The sequence below is a fragment of the Ischnura elegans genome, chromosome 3, assembly GCF_921293095.1.
Source record: "Ischnura elegans chromosome 3, ioIscEleg1.1, whole genome shotgun sequence".
Classification (NCBI taxonomy): domain Eukaryota; kingdom Metazoa; phylum Arthropoda; class Insecta; order Odonata; family Coenagrionidae; genus Ischnura; species Ischnura elegans.
In genome coordinates this window covers 20749563-20771663 of record NC_060248.1, presented here as the reverse complement: position 1 = coordinate 20771663, position 22101 = coordinate 20749563, and the positions used below count along the sequence as shown (strand labels likewise).

The 22101-nt window shown below is 39.3% G+C and overlaps 1 protein-coding gene across 2 annotated transcripts in view; it reads left to right on the top strand.

Moving 5' to 3' along the window:
- The window catches only part of LOC124155526 (NACHT domain- and WD repeat-containing protein 1), a 103830-nt gene that overhangs the window by 28526 nt on the left and 53203 nt on the right, over positions 1 to 22101 (top strand). The window contains exons 4-8 of one of the 2 annotated variants that reach the window (XM_046529423.1): positions 4996 to 5288; positions 7092 to 7364; positions 10787 to 10954; positions 11605 to 11831; positions 16462 to 16590. In XM_046529423.1, coding sequence (XP_046385379.1) covers positions 4996 to 5288; positions 7092 to 7364; positions 10787 to 10954; positions 11605 to 11831; positions 16462 to 16590 — 1090 coding nt within the window. Of the gene's footprint in view, positions 1 to 4995; positions 5289 to 7091; positions 7365 to 10786; positions 10955 to 11604; positions 11832 to 16458; positions 16591 to 22101 lie in introns of both variants that reach the window. The other variant, XM_046529422.1, reaches the window with a different exon arrangement.

The window sequence follows — 22101 nt, the reverse complement described above, 5'->3', positions numbered from 1 at the left end:
TAATGTTTCGCTCGATAGGCGTCATAATCTGGACTTGAGTTTTGGGATCGGAAACTTTATCGTGTCCACGGGCTACACGTTCTTATAGACTCATTGCGTAAGCCTTTTTCTTGGGGCACAAAAAACTTATTTTCTTCGGGAATTTTCATGGGTTAGTAGATTATCTTGTTAATTTAAACATCGGACTTTTTGGTGGTGGTGGTGGTGTCTTTATCTAAAGTAGGAGCCAGATCTCCGCGACCTGGATGCCCGCGGAAGTATCTTGCGGTACCACAGACGTATGCGAGCGTAAATGTTATAGCTTTCGCGGTGGATATCATAAACATTTATGGGGGCGGCGACCACCCCCTTAATTCCCGGATAAATTAGGAAGAAATTATAATTTGGTTATATATTATGGTCATAACCATAAACTTGGTTTTCCGACGCAAGTTTGATTAACCAGTTCAGTCTACAATTTTTTCTAAGGAGGTACTCTAAAATCCAAGCTCAGTTGTATACCGTTCAGGTGTCCTGAAAAGTTGTGACTCCAAAATAGCTGCGCCATTCTACCGCATATTAAGGGTTAATGATTTGGCCACTTATTGTTATCCTTCACCCTGGCGCACTGGCGAGAAATTCAAAGGGTATTTTAATAAAATGTACTACCTTGGGAAAAACCAATATACATAAAGCTATTTTTTTTACAAATCTATTTCCTTTTTTAATTGATGAGGTTAAACTGGTTCATAATGGTATTTTTTACGTTTACTGAAATATAAATGTATTTCTTTCAATGTCATAAAGTTAACAAAATATTATGTAATTGAGTTGGGTCGATATTTTGGCCCACCTTCATTGATGGGTTAAGATAAGGAGAGAAATTTTTGACAGTCCTTTCAGAGAGTGTGTGTGTATTGGTTAAATTTATCAGTGAATTTATTTACTGAGAAAAATAGGCCATAGGAATACAGTTACATAAATCCATATTATGTAGCCATGGAAATTTGAACGTTGCATGAAAGCATTGAAATGTTGCTGACCGCCAAAGTATAAAAGTTAAATATAGTATGTAGATTTCATGCAGTCCTTAGATTGACGTTTTTGTTAGAGTGCTTTGCATTTAAGCCACTAATTTACTGTTCATTCCCAAAAATCTGGCAAATACTGGAGATTTTCAAAGTTAAGCAGCCCTTGCTACATGCGTTATGCAACCTGCGATACAAACATTTTTTTAAATCACCCTTAATTCTCATCAAACGTCCATATATTTCTACTAATTTAGCAAAAATATAGATATATTTAAAAATTTTGGAGCATTCGAAAATGAAAAAAGAAAAATATTAATTTTTATAGAAATAATATTTTTGCCGTAAAATAATTACAAACTTATGATTTTGGGATAACTTTCAAGAATCATACTGAAGGAACACTAGAATGAAGAGCATAATTAAATTCTGCGATAAATTTAAGACTTATTTTTAAACAGTGATGAATACTCATTTCAATAAATCAAAATACTCACTCGAAATTATAAAACATTATTTTGTATTATATATATATTGTGACGGAACATGAAAACGCCACATATTTTATTTGGTGGGAAGGGCATCAATGGTCCCGAGTACGGAATGATCGAACAATTATTGAGTACTTTGAGACACAAAAAAATATATTTTCCACTTCAGACATAGCATACACACACATTTATCGAACTTAAATGCCCTGATGAAAATGAGGTGAACGAAAAATGCACAAGATGATATGATTCAATTGCCCCCCCTCCAAAAGATTACAAAAAGAAACAATTTGTGATTTGTAGAATTCGTGGGCCGAGTTTACAATTTGCCCAAATTAAGTTTTTAGACTGCTTTCGTGGTAACACTGAATCAGATTTCTGACAAGGAGTCAACAGTTTGGTGATTAGATACGGCGCACCGGGATAGAGAGAAAGAACCCAAATATTTTGGCTACACAGTTTGGGGATTAAATCGGGTCTGGGCGAACGAGCACGGGGACGGGTCGCTAACTGCGACGTTCTTACGGTTTCGTCGGAGCCTTGAGCAGTAGGAGCCGTCGATGATGCGACACGTTGGACCCCAAATGTCCGTGGGATCGAGGGCTGTCTTCCTCCCGACCTCTGGGCGTTGGTCCTGTCTGTCGCTCGTCTGCAATCTTTATTTCCGCTGCTGGCTACCTCCGTAGACAATCTCGTCCCGCTAAACAGCACTCTCTGGATACACCCAGAAAAATGACGACCAATCTGGCACGTCACCAATCCCATTCTCTGTCGATCAGGATAGCGTTTCTCGCCCCGTCGACCAAACTAGCATTTCTCGCCTCGAGGCTCTCTCCGTCTGCGGATTTATAGTGATGTGGAGGGGGATGATACACAGGGGATGGGTATTTTTGGGACAAGAGGGGTTACATTTGAGCCTCACTGTTGAGTGGGGCAACCACCGGTGCTGACCAAACACTAAACACTTGTGAGTCACTTGTACCTCATGCCCGGGGCATGACAAACTATCCACGCACACACTCAGACATACGCACGCTCATCCACACATATGGATCAACCGCGCCCACTAGAAAGAACAACCAATCCCCGTCCACCGTTTTTCCTCCCTCCATATTTGCCCTCTGCCTTGCACCCTTTGCCTTATGCCCTTTCCTCACTTTCCCTCCTCTTCTCACTTGAGAAAGATGGGCTGCGTCCCATCGAAAATTTGTAAAAACAACCTTTCCCCGTAAGTTCCTCACTTTTATTTTATTTTTCGTTTTTCTGTCAATTTCTAAGTTATTTTGTGTGCCCACCCCAGGGCAAGAAGAAGTTCCTTTACATTATTTATAATGCTCGTGTGAGTTTATTTCAAACGTGTGTATATATATATATATATTCTCTGCATAAGCCCATTTTTTTCGGGCAATCTGGATAGTAAGAGCTAACATCTTTCCTCACTCTGTTTTTGGCATATACTATGCACTTCTTTCTTCCATTTTTTTAATTTCCAAATTATGTGGTGAGTGATTACGTTTAGGGGAACTAATTCAAAAGAAGCAACCATGAAAATTGTCCAAACTAATGTGTTCACATAGTTTTGCTATCTTCATGTATGACTACACATTTCCGCTGTTAATATATGAATAAATTATATATAAAACTTTATTTGACAGAAATAATATTCAGAAGAGTTTTGAATGCATACGAGAAACATTTATTTCTGGCTCTGAGATGATTACGTTCAGAAAAATGAAAATACCATAAAAATTAAGAAAACAAGCAAGAAAAAATGAAAAAGTAGTTAGATAAAAAAATCAATGGTGATTTCTAGAAACGATGGCCAATACTGAATTGTACAGAATATAATAGAGTAGCGAGAGGTATTTTGGAGCGCCCAGGACATTCTCGGCTGATTCCGGGCACATTTGAAAATATATGGAGGCATCCTCCACTCAGGACTATAGTTTGCACAGACGCACCGGTGTGTGTGCCGCAGCGAAAGTGTTAACTTATGTTAATGCTAAAATATTATACAAACACTACAGTTGTTATAAATAAGAAATGCCCTGCGATTTTGAGTAATATGTAGACTTTTAAAAAGCCATGTCACATGGTTACTAGAAGTGGACAGCAGATATTTTCCTGCACACAGATAACCACTATAAGGCCCGGGACAGAATTTGCTTGAAATTACTATAACAAGCTGCACAAACCATATGATACCACACTAAGCTTTCATATACTCCCTGCCTGATAAGCAGTACTTTCTACCTGAATGACCCTGACTTTTTGCCATGAACAGATATTTTGAACTGTTATTTTTACTGAACAGGATCAATGTGAACAGCTTATTGAAATGAACTGTTTAACCCGCCTCTAGTTGACTGGACAAGAAAGTGCTTAGAAATTTTCTTTTTACAAACATCTTTGTATCCCTCCTTGATGTCCTATGAGAATCAGCATGATTTTCATTTCCCCAAATGTAGCACACTTATTAAATGGCTTTAGTATTTAATTTTAACAAGAATATATTCCATTCTTTATTTACTCCAATAGATAAATGCAAAGCTTCCTACATTGTTAGGAAAAGGGTCAGTATTCAACTCTGTCCAAACAGCACTACCTTCAAGGAAACAAGTGTTGTGTGAGAACACTAAATGAAGATAAGATGGAATAGAAACCCAAACCTCATAAGGCATATGGATTGCCTGAATTTGCATTGAATGCAAAGACATCGCAAAATAGCAAGGTTGTGCATGTTCATCCCTTGACTCCCTTGTCTGTAACCTCTCCTGAGCCTTGCTGCTTCAAAGATAGTTCAGATCTCGCTCCTTCCCTTCAACACCCCTCTCCTCACGCGCTTCATCTGTCCACCCCTTCCTTCTGCTGAGTGGTCGTCTCCTTCCAGTTCCCCAACTCACTACAGGTGGCACTCTCCAAGGGGGCATATATTCCTTTATTCATCCATTTTGAATGGTTAAAAAGCTTGCATTAGGCCATTAATGTAGCCAGCATTATTGTCATCATTTTATTTTTTCAAAAACTATAAATCTAGACTTTGAAATTTGAACTTTCAATTTCCATATTCTTTTTATTTGATTATCATAGAGAAAAATAGGTCTGTAAACCACATGTCTTAAATTTTATGGTGATAGTTTTATCCATATCGTTACAGTGGTAAAACTATTCACAGGGCAATCACCTTTTGTCTTAAAGATAGGTTCAAATAGTCTTGAAAAATTAGGTACATAAAAATCAATAATGGTCAATTGGAGTCTTTCTCTGAATTCATAGCGTTTAAAATGGAATGGCTCGTAAGCCCAAAATTACTATCAGAAAAACGTATCAGTGCTGCTCAGATTGCTTTGGTAATGGAGTAGAGATGTTTTTACTATATGTTCATTTAATATTAAATTAATCTTCTCCATTTTTATAAATTAAAATTATTTGTCTCACAGTTTTTGTGCTTATCTCTAGTCTACAATATTCATTTAAGAAAACAATTTATTATTTAGGTCTCCAAGCTACAAAGCTGCCAGCGGTAAAGGAGGGAACGCTCAACATGAGACATCAGTTGGCGGAGGAGGTAGCAGTGCTGGGGAGTGTAGGGCAGAGCGCGATGGCACCTCCTCATCTTCTTCCATCGTGGCAACTTCTGCTGGCAGAAAGAATGACCCAGGCCCACTTTCCCCACCTACTCCCTCCACTCCATCTACAGCCAATGCTGGACCTCCATCATGTGAGCCAAAAACCAATAGAGAAGGATTCTTCCGGGCTCTGAAAGATGTGGGCCCGTCGACCGTTTCAGGTACACTTGTTCTTAACTGTCATTTTATTTCCCTTGAGTATGGTTTTTATATATTTTTCACACACTGTTTTATTCGTAAGTGTTGCTACTATGTTTTAACTATCCTTTCTTTTCGATGTATCATTAATTTCCCTTGCTCAGATATCATCCACTTCTCATACCCATATTGCTGTTCACCTAACTCCCATCCATTTTCTTAACATAAGTTTCAAACTGTGAAGCCTGATCTTTCAAGTCAATTTCTGAAACATTCCCTCTAATTCTAATATTTATACAATGGCCTGTGACTCTCCAACTGGTTGCATATAATTTAATTCTAATCTAATCTAATTTAATTTTAATTGAAAAAAAAACAAACACTAATTATCTTATTCATGCACAAACAAAATTATATAAATATATTTTTAAAGAGGTTGAAATATATTTCCGGATAACTTGACAAGAATGGGGATAAATTCTTCATGAAATTTCTCAATTTGATTTTGCTCTAATCTGGGAGCAGTTATCGTCATAGATGTCTCTGCTAGCTTCTGGATCTCCCCCCTTAAATTTTAGCAGGAGCTCTTCTTTACGTCTTTGATTTCCTTCCATGCTTTTCATCTGCACCTATACTCAGATAACCTCTTTAATGTATTTCCATCTTGTACATTTGGCTCCTGCCTCTCTTTCTTATCTCCCATTCTTTTTCTCATAAATCGTTTTTCTTTTCCTTCTTCCCTTCTGTGAGGTATGTCCACTCACTTTCTCAATCGAACTTTCTCTTCCTTTTCTTTGTTTTGCTTTCTTAATTGGTTTATATTGTTAAACCAGGTGTAATGCCAAATATTTGATCCTGTAATTAAACTTGGACTGTCCTCTGGGTGAAAGTCTCCATTAATGCCGAGGTTTTGAAAACCCAGTCAATTTTTGTTATCAGGGTGAGTGACATGACTAAAAATGTGACCAGAATATATAGGCCAAGGGTGAATGTCAGGTGGCTGCTGATTGGTCCAATTTTCCTGCCTTTTTCTTTTCTTATCCCTCATTGATCAACCTCAAAATTGGCCTCTAGGCAGTACTAAAGTTCTAGCCGTTGCCTTGGTTGATATGTTTCTTTTCCAGCCTGATCTCAATGGCTACCTCTGTGAGTCTTTCCCAATAATAGTGTGTCACAGAATTCATGCCTTGTCCCAATGGTTTGGAAACCACAGGAATCTTTCGCCTATACAAGGTGGTTCCTCAGGGTCTTGTATGACCGGAAATAGGTTTCAATCCTGTGTCTGTGAAGTATTCCGGTGATTTTGCCTGAGATGGTGGAAATATACTACTGTAGTTCAACTACAAGACATCATTCTCTGGGAAACGATGAAATCATACTTCAAATATTTGGTGTTTAACTGATACCAACTGCCTACTTATACCCAGGTGTTACCAACCATAGGATTACAGACCCATGGATGGCATTTTTATTCAATCATATCACACACCGTGCCTTTAGCTACCATCATAACATGCATTGGTGTTCAAGTTCTAAGAACCCTAATAAATCATTTTACATAATATTCCTAATCTCAATTCAAACTTGACTAACATCTTTTAGTCTTAGATATTTACATGAAGACATAATAAGCTGGAGTATGAGGACATGACCTATTTTTATTTTCTATTGGAGGACCTAATAGCATTCCTTCCAGCTGTAAAGCATGTGCCTTTAATGGTTACTTGCTGGTTGCTCCATTTCAGCTGATTCCTTATCAATTTCCTATACCCTGGAAGCAAATGTACAAAGTCCAAAAGGTTTTGACTGGCCTATACCTTTGACAGGCAAAGGCGGTGGAGGTATTCCTGGGATTAACCAGCTAGCTATTCCACCTGAACTTCATCAGCTTCCATCAGCCCTGCTGGCGCTGCTGACTGGCCGTGCTCTTGGTGCGCCTGTTGTTTGCACACCAGGAGCAGTCTCTGGGACAGGAGGGCAGATAGCTCCAGTGGCTGGTATCCCTGCTGGATTGCCTAGCTCTGGTTCTGGCGGTCTTCTTCGATCACCTGACAGATGTAGTAAAATCTCTATTTATGTCTGTGCTGCTGACTCACAAGGTAGGGTTATATGCCTCTTGATTAAAGTTGTATTAGCACTGAAATTTCTGTTTGGAAATAACTTTTTGCTCCAGAAAAATTGTTAATTACAGTAAAACCTCTTTACATCGTAATGGAGGGGACCTAAATTTGGGCAATTTGATGTTTGGAGGTTCACTATAGAGAGGTTTCAGTGATAGGCACCATTTTTTCATATCCTTCAGAAATGAAAGGCACTGTCTTTTAAACTATTAAATTTTTGTGTTTAAACAAATATTCATGCATTAGTGAACATATATTTAATATTAAATAATTACAAAAAGCTAGTGCTATCGCATGATTTTTACCATGATTCGAGAGAAAAGCATTTTGTTCCATATGTGATCTCTCTTAATTCAACAGTCACTTAAAATGATTAGGATACCATATAATCGCGTGTAAGAGGTGCACCTTTTTTCCCAGAAATTGCAGCCGAAAATGGGGGTGCGCCTCATACACAAACTTCTTATCTTCCCCCCCACCCCTTCACCTGTTGCAAGTCCAAGGGGAACTGAGTGGCCTTGGTTTTCAGCGTGAGTCAGTCATCTGAAACCCTGGGTCAAAACAAGGGCAGGGAGGGGAGTTTCTCCCTTAGTGACGTATTTTTAAAATGCTCCTGTTTGCTTTTCTTGTAAGCATCGCGCCGTCATGTCGGTACCCCGGAGTTGAACATGGAAAAGATCGCGCGGGGTTTTTCGCTCCGGAGGGCGTGCTAAATTTACTGCCACGAGTAGGCATCCCGCGGCATTTATACTGCATAAAGTAATCGCTTATCAAACGCAGGGAAGCGCTTAGTTTTGAAGGACATTCCTGGTTAATAGTCAACATCTGTCTTGCCGAGCAATTACCATTACGCTGAGGACCTGATTTTTCAAAAATCATCTTCAGACGCTAATATGAGGATTTTTGCGACTGAAAATTATATTGATGTCAAAACCTGCTGTTTAAAAAATTCGAACGACTGTGTTCATTGTTGGACTAAATGGTGGACAGAAGAAATCGGAAATGCTTATGAGTGAACAGCGCTGAAGGAGTGGTCGAGGGGAAGGAGCGCGCTCCCTCCCCTCTGTATTTCAAGCTACGAGGCTATGAGTGAAGGAGGAAGAACACGTCCGATCTTGCATGTGACGTCGTTGCCTTCAAAGTGAAGGGGCGAAGGCGCAGCAATGTGATACACGCAGTTTGCGTTGCCTGAAGTTTCCAGTCCGTCTCGTCTTGTTTGAATGCGCCTATGCTATGCTTGTTTCTTCCGAAATTGTGCTATTTGGACTACGTTGAATATTAGTAGCCTTGTTTAAACGATAAATGTTTGTGTCAATCAATTAGAGCTTAAAAAACTTAAATTCTGTCAGATATACGTTGCATTAGGTCTCATTCTTATTAGAATCTCGTGCGTGTCATATAATTGCTGAAAGATATTGAGATATATTCGAGCTCAGTAGGTGACTCACCTAGCATTTGGCCTCCAGAAACTGGGAGAATTGAACCTGGTAGTCCGAAAAAGGTCAGTTGGTGAGATGGGGTAGGGATGAAACATGTTTCCATTGTTCCCCTGTAACTTGATATTTTCCTATTTTCCTGTGGGGTCTCGGAAAGGAAAAAAATCGGCAGAGGCATTGGCTGATGGAGAGCCGATGGTGGTTCTGTTAAATCTACGACGTGTTTATTATCCTACGGCACTGAAATTGCCCCGATTGTGGTCCAATCTCTTGGGAAGGTTCATGCTATGTGCCTTTCGTGTTTTGCCTTAAAATTTTCCACGGCTGCAATTCTATTGCATTACTCCAGCGAGAGCTTTTAAACAAAATTATTCGTGAGTAGGACTAGCATCGTAGAACAACGGCGTGTGCAAAGAGAGGATCGGAACTCTTTCTACTCCCTCTTATGCCGCTATTACCGCCGCCGCTATCAAAATTTCCTCTTTCAATAGGTATTGAAAAAGGAAATTTCGATAACTATCGAAATTCCAGTCATACGTCTGCAACACCGCACGATAGGATAAAAAAATGCCGCAAATTTTTTCTTTATAGCTTCGATGCTCAAAATAGGGGTGCGCCTCTTACACAGGCTTATACGATAGATGGATACCTCTTCTCTTATTTACTGTTAGGTATGTTCTCAATGGAACAAAATGGCCACAACTAATAATTAACGGGAAAATTACAGCATATTAAAGGTGTGCATATAAGGAAAAAAATAAGGGTGAAACTTTTATTGCTGAATATGTCATTCCATGTGTCAATTGCGGCTGCATTGATGGTCTCTAGTTGTCTCGGTATGATTTGCGGAGGTAGTTGGGCTGTCTCGGGGGTATCTCCTTGGTATGATAAGTGGAGGTTTTACGAGATAAAGAGGTTCACTACTAAGAGTTTAGTTTAGTTTTTTATAGTCATTCTCCCCATGCATACGTTGGTCTTTCATATTCAGATTTTTGTCGATTAACCCATTCACTGTGGTTTGACCCTCCAGTGAGTGGGTCCTCACATGATGGCAAATTTAATATTTTTCTTCATTTTGCTATTGTTGTCATTTAGGGCAATGAGAAGCATGAGGCATAAATCTTGGTGTGTCTGTGCCATTGATGGTAAAGTATGTGGTTCAACTGGAACTTTAGTGTAATACACCAATGGATCGCTCCACCGAGGAGGAAACTTTTGCTCAAGGGCGGAGCATGATCCACTAGTTGATCGCACTCTTGCCAGACTGGATGGCACCACTGTAAGTGGCTACCATCCGCTAATTAGTCCATTGCTTACAATCAGAGCAAACCCATCAATATGCTACTTTGTATCCAATATGTACTTAAATTCAGTGTGTTACATGACCTGACCAGCTGATGTCCCTTCAGAATTGATTTTGACCGCTAAAGTTGCAAAACTAATGAGATTTGTGCCGCCTGGGTGGTGCATCAACCTGACGCTAGCCTCAGCATTAGGACCAAGTTGTGAACATTTTATTAGAAATTAATAGTATCAAGACCCGCCAAGGTGCATGCATGTGGCTTATTGTAAAGTATCTGTACTGGGAGGGTCTCAATAAAGGGTTAAAGAGCAACACAGAGAACATCATCGAAGAACCTCATTTTATTTTCAGGTCTGACAGAAATTATAATATATGAGAGATGGAAATTCAATTAGAGAGAAATTGCTGAACAGAAAGGTGTATGAATTCTTTTTTATCCTGTATATCTAATCCTATGTGTATCCTGTATATTAAATATATTATTTTTTATATTATTATTACATATTTAAAAAGGGCTTCAATTGGCAAATTTTTTGTTGGAAGAGAAAATCTCATTTGAATGACCGAAAAAACTTAATTATCGGGGTTCCTAAGGTGTATTTTAAATCTTTCATTTGTATTGTTTTACAAATTAGCTAATAGGCTATTCTTTATTTTCACAGATTGCTGTGTTGAGAAAGGATTGCTCCACAAAGTTGTCTATCCTAAATTGAGAGATTACTGTCGCAACTCTGGATTTGAGGTGCACATAGTTGACTTGCATTGGAAGACAGCACTTGAGAAACAACAGGACCATGAATTTCCTGAACTCTGCCTTGGAGAACTTTCCCGTGAGTTAAATCTCTATACCTTTTTAGCTCTTTCACTCCCAAGAGGATGATGATGTGATAGTGGCCATTGTGTCCATAGTCTTGGCAGTTAATTGATGTCGTCATATCTCTGATCATTTTGAAAACCTATTTTGACAAATAGTTGGGAGAGAAATATGTGATAATGGCTTATTTCTCTCCATCTTCTCTTGTATACATTTCTATTATTACTGTTAAAATCTGCAACTCATAGGCTAGCAGATGATGTCCTAAAAAAAACCCATCTTGGTAGCTACTAACAGTTCATGATATCACAGTCAGTTATCTTTGAAAGAGAAGGTGATTCATTTCATTACCCGTTGAAAACTTGTTTGTTTACTCAGGCTATTTCATCACTGGCTTCATCTGTAATCATAAATTTCATTGATATCAACTATACTGAAATTTTGCAGAAGAGAATTTAGGTTTTTGAAAATCCTTCATTTGGCTAGATCATCGGGATAGTTGTGAAAAATCTGTATGACATTTAAAGATGTTTTAAGTTTTGCTGTTACTGATACTGAATATTCAAATGAAAAACACAGCTCTCGAGCTGGCATTTAATATCTTCATCAGGTGACGTGTGTACTAATATTTTGCTTCTGCTCACTCTGATCTAATTGGGAGAGCAGGACAGATGGAGGTTGCATTTGTCATCCCTGTGCTATTCTTAAGCCATTCCCTTGGGACACCCCTCCTGCCAAAAACAATTGAAAATCAGGACTTCAAGGCTGCTGTTGGGCGGGCTGTGGATCCGGGAGATCGAGATTTGCTACAGAAATGGTACAAGCTAGACAGCCATGCACAGCCTCCATGCTACAGACTTCAACCAATAGCATCTCATATTCCAGGATTTAAGGTTTGCCTATTTTATTGTCTATGCTGTCCTGTTATTTTCCATTTTCCTAACGCTGACTTCATTTTAAACAGTCAAGGCTTGATAGTATCACGATTTGGCCGTTTGGTCACAATGATTGTTTTCCCAACAATCATTATTAATTTTCATGAGTAGGCATCAATCATTACATATCACTTATATAAATATATTGGGGCCCAATTTAAGTTCAAATTTTTGGCGATAAAATCCACAACCTGCCAATATGGTACAGTTTTCTATGTTCTTAAAGAACCTGGAGTTGAAGAGCATAGGCTGAGGGATGATGGAGGTGGTTTTGTGAAATCTGGGTCATAGTTACTTTTAAATGGTTATTATCCTGGCACTGAGATTCCCCAGATGGTTGTTCAATCTCTGGGTATTCCAGTTACGATTTGTTTAGCAAATTTGGATCTGGTATTCAATCTGACTATCCCTAGTAGTAATACAGTAAACTCTTGATTTTACGAAGCAGGATTTTACGAAGTTTTCGATTATACGAAGTGATATTGCGGTCCCGGTGAAAAGCCTATGCTAAATACATAGCGCTATTCGATTATACGAAGTTTCGATTATACGAAATTCTTTGAATTTACGAACCTCGGCTCGGTCCCTAGGAGCAAATGGCATTCGTTTATACGAACTACGGCGAAAAATTTGTCAACAAAACTAGTTACGCCGGCGTAAGTAGCTAAAAAATCAGCGCTTCCAACTGTGGTCCATCAAAAGTGCGAAATCGTAAATGATAATGCAACTTTGGAGAGAAATGGGTCGCCAAAAACCTCACTGTGGGAATTTAGGGGGAGTAGGAGTTCAGTTAAAATATCGCGGCTGGCATTGTGCCCCTATTTACGCGCCTGTTCGTAAACATAGCATCGACAATAATTCGTAGTTTAACATGTCAGGAAGGTCGCGCGGAGTATTTCGTACACCCCTAATTAACCCTTTGCACTGCTGTGAACGTACTTCGAAGACTACTTGACTACTTTTCGCCGAAGCACTTCGAAGGGTCCCTAATCCGGGACCCTTTCCTCGACGAGCTCACCCTCGCTGGCCCCTGAAACTGGGCTATTTTTTAATGCATTACCTGACGCAATCCTGGGTTTCAAAGGGCAAAGGTGCCATGGGGGGAAAAAGAGTAAAGTGCGTGTTACTGTGGGGCTGTGCGTCAACCAAACGGGCACGAACAAAATAAGCCCGTTGTCATTGGGAAATTTGAAAGGCCACGGTGCTTAAAACATGTAAAATTGGAATCCCTCCCCGTTTTTTACCATGCAAATAAAAACAGCTGGATGACCCGAGAAATTTTCCAGCAAACGGTTATGCGTCTACAGAGAAAAATTGTTGGAGAGAACAGCAAAATTGTTTTAATAATGGATAACGCCACCGTTCATAAATACGTGGAAGATCTAAAATTGGCTAATGTTCGAGTCCTCTTTTTACCCCCGAACTCGACTAGCAAGTCCCAGCCCTTGGACCAAGGCATTATCCAGAATTTTAAAGTCCTATACCGGAAGAAGCTTGAGCGGTATTACTTGCGATGGATCGGTATGTATACATTCATCTATTTTGCTCATGTGCGTTTGGATATCGATTTAGATATTTTTATTCATGATTATCATTCTTTCAAATCTATTTGCTACTTTTATAAATGGGAACAGAAATTAATAACATCCCGAAATGGACGTTGATACATCCAATCCGCGCCATAATATCTTTTCGTGTATATATTGGCCTTTGTGAATGAACAACTTAAATATCTTAAGTACTGGGCTCTATTTACCGCCAATTTATATTTCAGGCTTCTCGTTATGAAGACGCACTTCCAAGTCTAACCATGAACTTTCTTCTCACGCGCTTCCCCGTTCTCCCATGCTGGGGTTCTGTCTTTCCAAAGCCGTCCCTTCCCTCCTGCCGCCTTTGGCTGATCTTGCTGACACCCACCTTACGCATCCCAAACCCCTCCTTCCCCAGCATTTCCCATTCACTCCCTCCCTAAGGAGACTGAGCTTGTGTGCGTCGCAAAAAAATACGGCCCCCAAAAGTAGACTGAGGCAGAGCTGAAGGCCATTTCCCCACCCTTATTTGTCCTGCCCCCTTCACCAGTGCTTGTACTGACCACACTTCTTCCCTCAGGCAATCCCCATCCCACTCTTATTCACCCCACCCACTGGGAACGTTCCCCAATTGTGGAGAAGGGCATGGTTCATCTTTACCTGCAACGGGGGGAAGTTATTAACCGGAGAGAGGCGGAAGAAGTATCTTCCACTATCGGGAAAATGGTGCCGCGCTTATAATTGTCTCTCTTCTTCTCAGCTGACTTTTCAATTGAAATTAATTTCTTTGCTCTTTCCACACTATATTTATTTACGATTATGGCGCCACTATTTTTTAGTGCTAAAACTAAGAAAATCTTTTCTCTATGTCAATGATCCTTTGCCTAACTTTCAATACGGCAGAGAAAGGAACACGAAAACTAAATGAGGTGACGGTACAGGTTTTTGCGTGTCATTTTTTGGGAATTCACGCTAGCGAACCAATACTTAACCACGTTGAGAAATGATAAAACGTCTCTTGTAGGAAAACAATCAATGTGGATAATAACGTTTCTATCTATATTTCTCCGATACTGTAAGATGTTTCTCCTGTCGTTTTCCGGTTGGAACCTTGCTCCTGTCGGCATAAAAGGGCAGAAACATACTATATGAACAGGTCACCTCACACCCGGTATGAAGAATACAGTCCTGATGAAGAATTAAGTCTTTTATGGCAACGTCTGCGAAGATGATGGAACACAGTAGTCGGACGGAGAACTCAAACAGAATTTACTTCAAATATTCGCCAGAAGATAATCACATCCTACGTTATTTATGATCGTAATTGAATCTCAGTGAAAATAGAGCACATTCTGCTGAAAATACGAAGTAACTCGAAATATTAACTTACGAAGGTTATTTTGGAAACGGGCTAAGACCCTTGTATTTCTTTTTTTCTCGTCACTGAGCGATAGAGGGCGACATAAATGGCGGTTAGGCCGGCTGCCGCTAAAATGCCGTGGGTGTCAGAAACAAATATCTATCTTTTGCATACTTAATAGTAGCTATTGGCTCCTAACCACAAATTTATAACTGTTAATTCTTATAATAAACATTGCAATTCATTATTTGATTACGTTTTCTAAACTAGTCGGGAATTTCTTTAGCGATCGTTAATGTTGAAGTATGAACAAGAAATGGGAATTTTATGGTGGTATAATTATTTAACGATTTTTCACATCATAAATCGATAGCAAAAAGTATTTTCTATGAATTATACCGAGAATAACCACCGAAAACATTTAAATAAGACCACTAAAGACAAAAAACGGCGGAAGAAACAAAAGCAAACATTTTTTTTGTGACTTATGAAAAAGGTTTGAATTTACGAAACTCGATTTTACGAAGTGCCAATTTTCCGGTCCCACTGACTTCGTAAAATCAAGAGTTTACTGTATTTTTATAACGGCAATGATTTGTACACCAGTTGGAACTTGGACTCAAATTGCAGATATGATATATTAATGTTAAACATCAATATGTTTTTTAAAGCATAGGCCAGCGGTCTCCAAAATACGGTCCGTGAGCATGATCCAGCCCGTGGAGGGCTTTCATCCGGCCCGCGCACTCGTTTCAAGTAGTGTGTGATTCTCGCTCGTTTAACTCTGTGAGATGCCGCTAGGAGCATTGCAGTGCTGTACTGCACGTCAGAGTCGCCTTCAACTGTTCGTAAACAAGAAATACGCCATCGGATTCTTCAGTAGACGTTGGTATCGAATACTTCAGTCATCGGCAAATTTGCTATCCGGCCCAGAGGGCAATTCGGAACTTGGAATGTGGCCCTCGTGGCCTAGTAAATTGGAGACCCCTGCCATAGGCAATATATAAATTTAGGAATACTCAATGAAAGAGAGATAATGAGATCCAGAAATGGCAGCCTATCCAATGCATGCTGTTTCCTCTGCTTCTATGGTAAGGAATCTAGAGAGCATTCTTGACTTGAAATTTTCCAGTTGCTGAGAGCTCTTTCTTTCATGGGTGGATCTAGGAGGAGGAGGGGGGGGGGGGCAAATGCCCCCCCCTGCCCCCGATCCTTAAAAAGTATGCAAGATTTTTAATATGGTCCCATTATCATTGCATTCGTATTGTATTATGAGGTATCCTTGTGCCCCCCCAGAACAATATCCTGGATACGGCCTTGCTTGTGCACCCCCAGAAAGAAATCCTAGATCCGCCCCTGCTTGCTTTACAGATCTTTAAAGAACTCCCCTGAAATATTACGAGAAATATATGGGCTGGGGAAGATCCAGGATTTTTTTCTAAGGGAGTCTGATGCGGGTCTGACAGGTCTTCTCATATTTGAGATTAAACTGGAAATACAAAAATTACTGTAGAAAATATTCTCTTTATTCTGATAAGAAATTTATTAATATTTAATGAAGTGATTGAGGCTCCGTAACACAAAATATAAAACGAACGTAATGATAACCGTATAAAAAATCTTATCTATTTTTTAAGCATCTGGGAAAATAATTCTTTATTACGTCATTTCTCATTCATAATCTTCTTTCCACAAGGAGGACTCATCAGAAGAGAAGGAGAAAGCATTGAGGGAATGGAGGACTGAAATTGAGCGCACCTTGGCTGTTATGGTGAATGTATTCCCGCAGGAACTAAGGGATACATACCTAACCACTGTGGTTGAGCAGGTACGATTTTACATGCATATCCCTATCTCATTTTAGTTCCACTGTGTTTCCCTTTTTTTTCTTATTTTTGGAGGACTTGCTTAATTTACTATCTGTGAGTGGCGTACCTCCTCTTTTGGCAGAAGGTATGTCCTTACAATTCACTCGCAATCACTTTCTGCTGTATTATCACATTTGGCTGCCCATCTATTTATGTTTAGGTCCCAGTGAAGCAAGTCTATCTGCATCCTTAGTAATTTACAAAGGTATAATTAGTGCGCAAAAAAATATAGGATCTTTAGAAACTGTCCTACTGATGTTATTTCTGTGGATCCTAACACCTCCTGGCAAATTAGAGACCACATTTTGTAGTATATTTTTATAGGTAAATTGTCACTTAACTGGAAGATTAATTAGCCACAGAGGTATTTAATTGAGAGATTTTTAAAAAAGCATATAGGGGTTGGGATAAAGTATTGCATTTATAAAGGTGCAAATTTGGGAGTAACGCACTCCTAAACTTGTGCTGCAAACGGGTGTCAGGAGCGCTGTACAAGCATTTCAGTAGTGCTGCACATGCATATTAGGATCGCTGCCTAAGTGTGCCACGATCACTTCAAATGCATGTCAGAATCGCTGAAAATGAATTCCTGATGTGCCACTGGTAATCCTAAAAAAAGTTTGTCAGGGGCAGTAAGAATGAATCGATAATATAGGGTTGCAATAAATGATTTTATTCATCATTATGATCTTTGAAGGATGAGTTCAGTAGCAGCCTTTAACTGGACCCTCTTCATCCTTGTTCCAGTCTGCCTAAGCCACTTCCCCCATTTTCTTTTCAATTTTCACAGTGCCCATGTAGGAAAGATCTGGTTTTCTGGAGAATACATCTGAAACAAATCAAAGGATACCAATTTCAGCAATCAAATACCAATTTATAAATGGAAACATTTTTGAAACATAGATTCTGGAACAATACAAGAAGAGAGATTCCCATTATGACATCGCAACTTGATAAACTGCAAAAGATAACAATTACATGCCAAAATTAATCAGAAATTCACGGAAGGAAAAATCTACGAAATAGTCCTAATAAACTAAATTGTACCTCATCACTATAATGAAATAGTCATTATGAAATGAATCACCTATCTTTCAGTTCTCTACCTTCTCCTTAACCTCTATCTGTTCTCTTGCAAGCACTCACAGATTACAATTTTTGTCACCACGTCGTGACACTATAATATAACGTGTCTGCAGTGCTGTGGCAGTGCATCTGCAACTTGCAGCTGCAGCATGTGATACATGAGCTGCAAAGGTGCATCTGATGAGTTTCTTGACAATTTGCTTTATCAGAGTGCTGCTAAGATGCTACTGATGTGCTTCAATTGATATATGCACTGTACAGCAGTGCTGACATCCTTGTGAAGCGCTGCAGCAGCTCTGTGTGTTTACTGGGAGAGAGAGAGAGGAAAAAATAATATGCCCCAATCTCCTTACTGAAATAATGTCTAAAATTAGGAATAATAGAGATAATTGTAATAACCTGAGGAATGTAAACAGTAGACTCTCGTTAATACTAGTGATGGGTCAGTTCGATTCCTCGATTCTTCGATTCCTCGATTCTCAGCCAAAGCGGGGATTACACGTACGAGTCGACTCGTTGGTACTAGCCGACTCGGACGTGTATCATATCAACTTCCGGCCGAGTTCACTATCGATTGCTGTGGTTCTCGATGCTCGGACGAGGTAGCCGCCATCCTAGTAGCTATCCGAGGGTTCTCGATTAGATCGAAAAAATCGCACTGGCCCGACAGCAGTGGATCGCTGTTTAAAAATGGAGAACGTTGAGAGAAGTGTAAGCGTGTACGCAAGAGGAGGGAATTTGAGTTCCCCGAGGGGACCGTTTACCGAGGCAGACACCATAAAGTTTATCGAGGAATATCAAAGGCATGAATGCCTTTGGTTTTTACTATTTAATCCAATCACTTGAGGATGGTTGTCAAATTGATGTCCTCTATACTGACATTTCTAAAGCGTGTGATAGAGTAAATCACATCACTCTGATACACAAATAGAAATCTCTTGGATTAGTGGACTCCATTGGTTTCATAGTTATGCATATTACTGTAAGTAAAAATTGAATCCTCTTTCTCACAGCCATTTATTGTAAACTCCTCACCGAATACTCAAGACATGAAACAAGCGAATGAAAGGAAGATTAATTCTTCCTCCACAAGGAACGCAAATCACGGGCGAGAAGAAGCAGAAGAAATTTGTACACGATTTTTACCCTACAGTATTAAAATATTCGTGAATTGTACATGTAATGGATAGAGTTAGAACATGCATGTCATGACATCCTATTGTAGTTCTAACCCCCTTTCTCTCCTTCCAATTGGAAATTTTGGACTATCATTCTTCCCTTGATTTATGGACGACATTTGTCCTTTACGCATCGACTTACTGAAGATTGCCTAACTGCCAAAAAAAAATGTGTTGCCCTATGTTTCTCCCTCATGAACCGTAATGCTACGAGAATCTAAAAATATAAAAAATTCAATAGCGGATATTTCTAGCTACATACAGCTTTTCGAAACAAATAAGTAAGAAATATGCTAGCAAATGTAGCACAGAAAGCAAATAAAAGCCCGTTCTTCCGTTCACTTTAACATGGAGCATCCATTAAAAAAGTATTTCTAACTTTTTAACTACAAGCGAACTTTTAGTTCATCCACTATATCTATTTACGAATTAAGTAACAGCTTCTTTTGACGCGTGGAAATATTTAATGAAAATATCCATCATCGTATGCGAACGGATTACACGTATCCTATATACTCCTTCTTTCCTGATGAAATCGGCGTCTTTATTTTATATATCTAGCCAATGCCCGTTGAATCCGTATATGCTCCCCCGCAATATTCATATATTTCTTGAAACAATCGCTATATAATCGACGACACTCCGTAAATTTCTTCTATAACAGCGCGACTCTCCTTCGGTCAATAGACATCGCCTCAAACGAATAATTGGTTATATGCTTGATACAAAAATACCGCCAACGACAAGACTTCATTTGCGATAACGTGCAATCGACAGCGCTAGACGTGTAGACACAACAGTGAATCCAAGTGGAGTCGAAACTCACATTCGATTCAATATAAATCGATCGACTACGAGTTAACTCGTGTGTGTAATCCTCGCTCAAGAACCGGAATCGAAAATGAGTACTTGCCAAGGTGAAAAATCGATTCCGATTCCAGTAGTACTTCAAACCCTAAATTTATATACGACCGCATTTCCAACAGTCATTTGAATTTTTGCGCCGCGTAATCGTATTAACAAAACACATTATCTTCTAGGGATGTGCAAGTACTTGAAAGTTCGAGTCGAGTCGGTGGTACTCGACTCGAGCGTTTCGAGTAGCATTACAAATTTCGAGTCGAGTAAGTTACGGTTACAGAGCTTTCGAGGCTAGTAGGTCCAGCAATCTGGCGACAGGAAGCGCTATCATGAAACTCATGTAGTAATACAGTTTTTAAAGCCAATAAGTCATTCTAATGCCTTGGCTTGGTAGTTTCAGCTTGCTGTATACTCTATAGTTGTCGAAGTGGGCGCCGAATACCTTTACGCCAGCCGCGGCAGCCGATAGTCTTCCGACCCGGCGCACACCGGTCCTAAATCGGAAAAAGCTGGAATAAAGTCCAAAATCACCTTTTTGGGGATAGAGACTTGAAACTTAGTGTAAATATGTACTCATAAATCATTACCAGATATAGGTTTATATGCCATTTTACATAAATACGACCCTTTAGTGATGATACAGTGGCCCAAACATGACCAACTTTTTCAAAACCACGCGCGATCTCGTTAATCCTCGAAATTTTTTAAATTTATCCAGGTGGTGTTGCATTGGTATGATTTTTATGGAATAAAAAATGCAATATTCTTTTCACCTGGTGCTTTGCCTATACTTCCAATGACTTATGAAAATTTTGGCTTTCATCTGACTGGTTTTAAATGCAAAATGGTCGACCCGTTTTTCACTTGAAATTTGACATATAGTAGACATTATCTTTCGTTTACGAAAAATATAACTCGGAAAATTTGAACCACAATATTAAGTAGTGATTTCTAAAGAGTACTAAGAAGAAATCTTGGAAAAAAACGTTTGTGACCAAGGAAATAAGAGCGATTTTTCAATTGCGCGTCAAGGCTGAGCTACTCACCGCGGAACTCTGGGGCTCGGTAACTGAGGCCGATTTTTCAAGTTTTTTAAAACTTTAGTCTTGAAAATCGTCATTTAAATCACGGATAATCGTCTTCATTGACATAAAACACTAAACTGAGGGTGTTAGAAAGGGTTATGTATAGATCGACTTGACCATTTAACGCATTACTCGAGTGAAAATACTATAAGGATTGGATATTTTTCGGAACCATCCCACGCATAAGAAATATGGCTCGGGTATTGAAGTAAAGTGAAGAGATTAAGTCGGCATGCTTAAGAGAGAGGAAAATAAACTGTTTCCTCTAGGGATGGGTCGAATAGTAGATTTCTCGAATTCGAATATCAAATCATTGCTCGAATATTCGAATACCTCGAATTTCGAATACCTCGAATACTAAACGATGAATGTGAAAATGTTTGACTAGGTCGCTTATGCAGCAGGAAACCAAAGATTTTGGCGAGTAATAGTGACTGCCTTTAAAGGATTCAAACAGGAATTTAGCTGATTAATGGAATATTTTAATTTTATATAAACAATAGGGTAGTTTCCTTCATTAAAGAAAATGAAAGGCATTGATTGTGATTTGTTACCCACCATTGGTGTATTCATAATATACAAATTATTTGGTTCTAGAAATACCGGTTTAGACCAATGGCAATGGCCAATTTTACCCTCATTTGAAAAAGGCCAGATTGGCACCCATGTAATGCCACTCCAGTTGACATCACAGGGACCTATTTTCTACACGAGAGGATAGGAGTTTACATCGTCTAAGGTTACCAATAATCACTTATTAAAACTGGCTGTGGTCGGAAAGTTTTCTTCGCTTGATAAGGTATTAATAATCCTTATTTTAGCCAAGCGCTACCAGCTAGCATGGTACTCGGCTACCTGCTAGCATCCTGCGTCGTGTTAGCGCTCAGAGCCTCACCCCAAGGTCACCTCACTCGCGGCAGCGGGAAGCAGAACGACGTCACGCGGAGTTTTTCCCGGCATTCATACTTACCCGTCGCATTTTCGCGCGCTTGAAAATTTTCACTTTTAATTTAATCGCGAAAAATAGATATCGTCTTATAAAAATCTAGAATCGTTAAATACGTACTCCAGGAGTATTAATATTTCGATTGAGGCTATAAAAAATAATAGGAGAGCACCGTATTTGAGCATTACGCCAAAATGCTAAGCCTCCGTCGTATTTCTTCGTCTTTCCGGCATTTATTTTCCTGCGTAAAATGCTTAAATAAAGTCAGAAATATGTCGTGTTTGGTCTTATTCTTTTTTAAATTACGCGCTTATT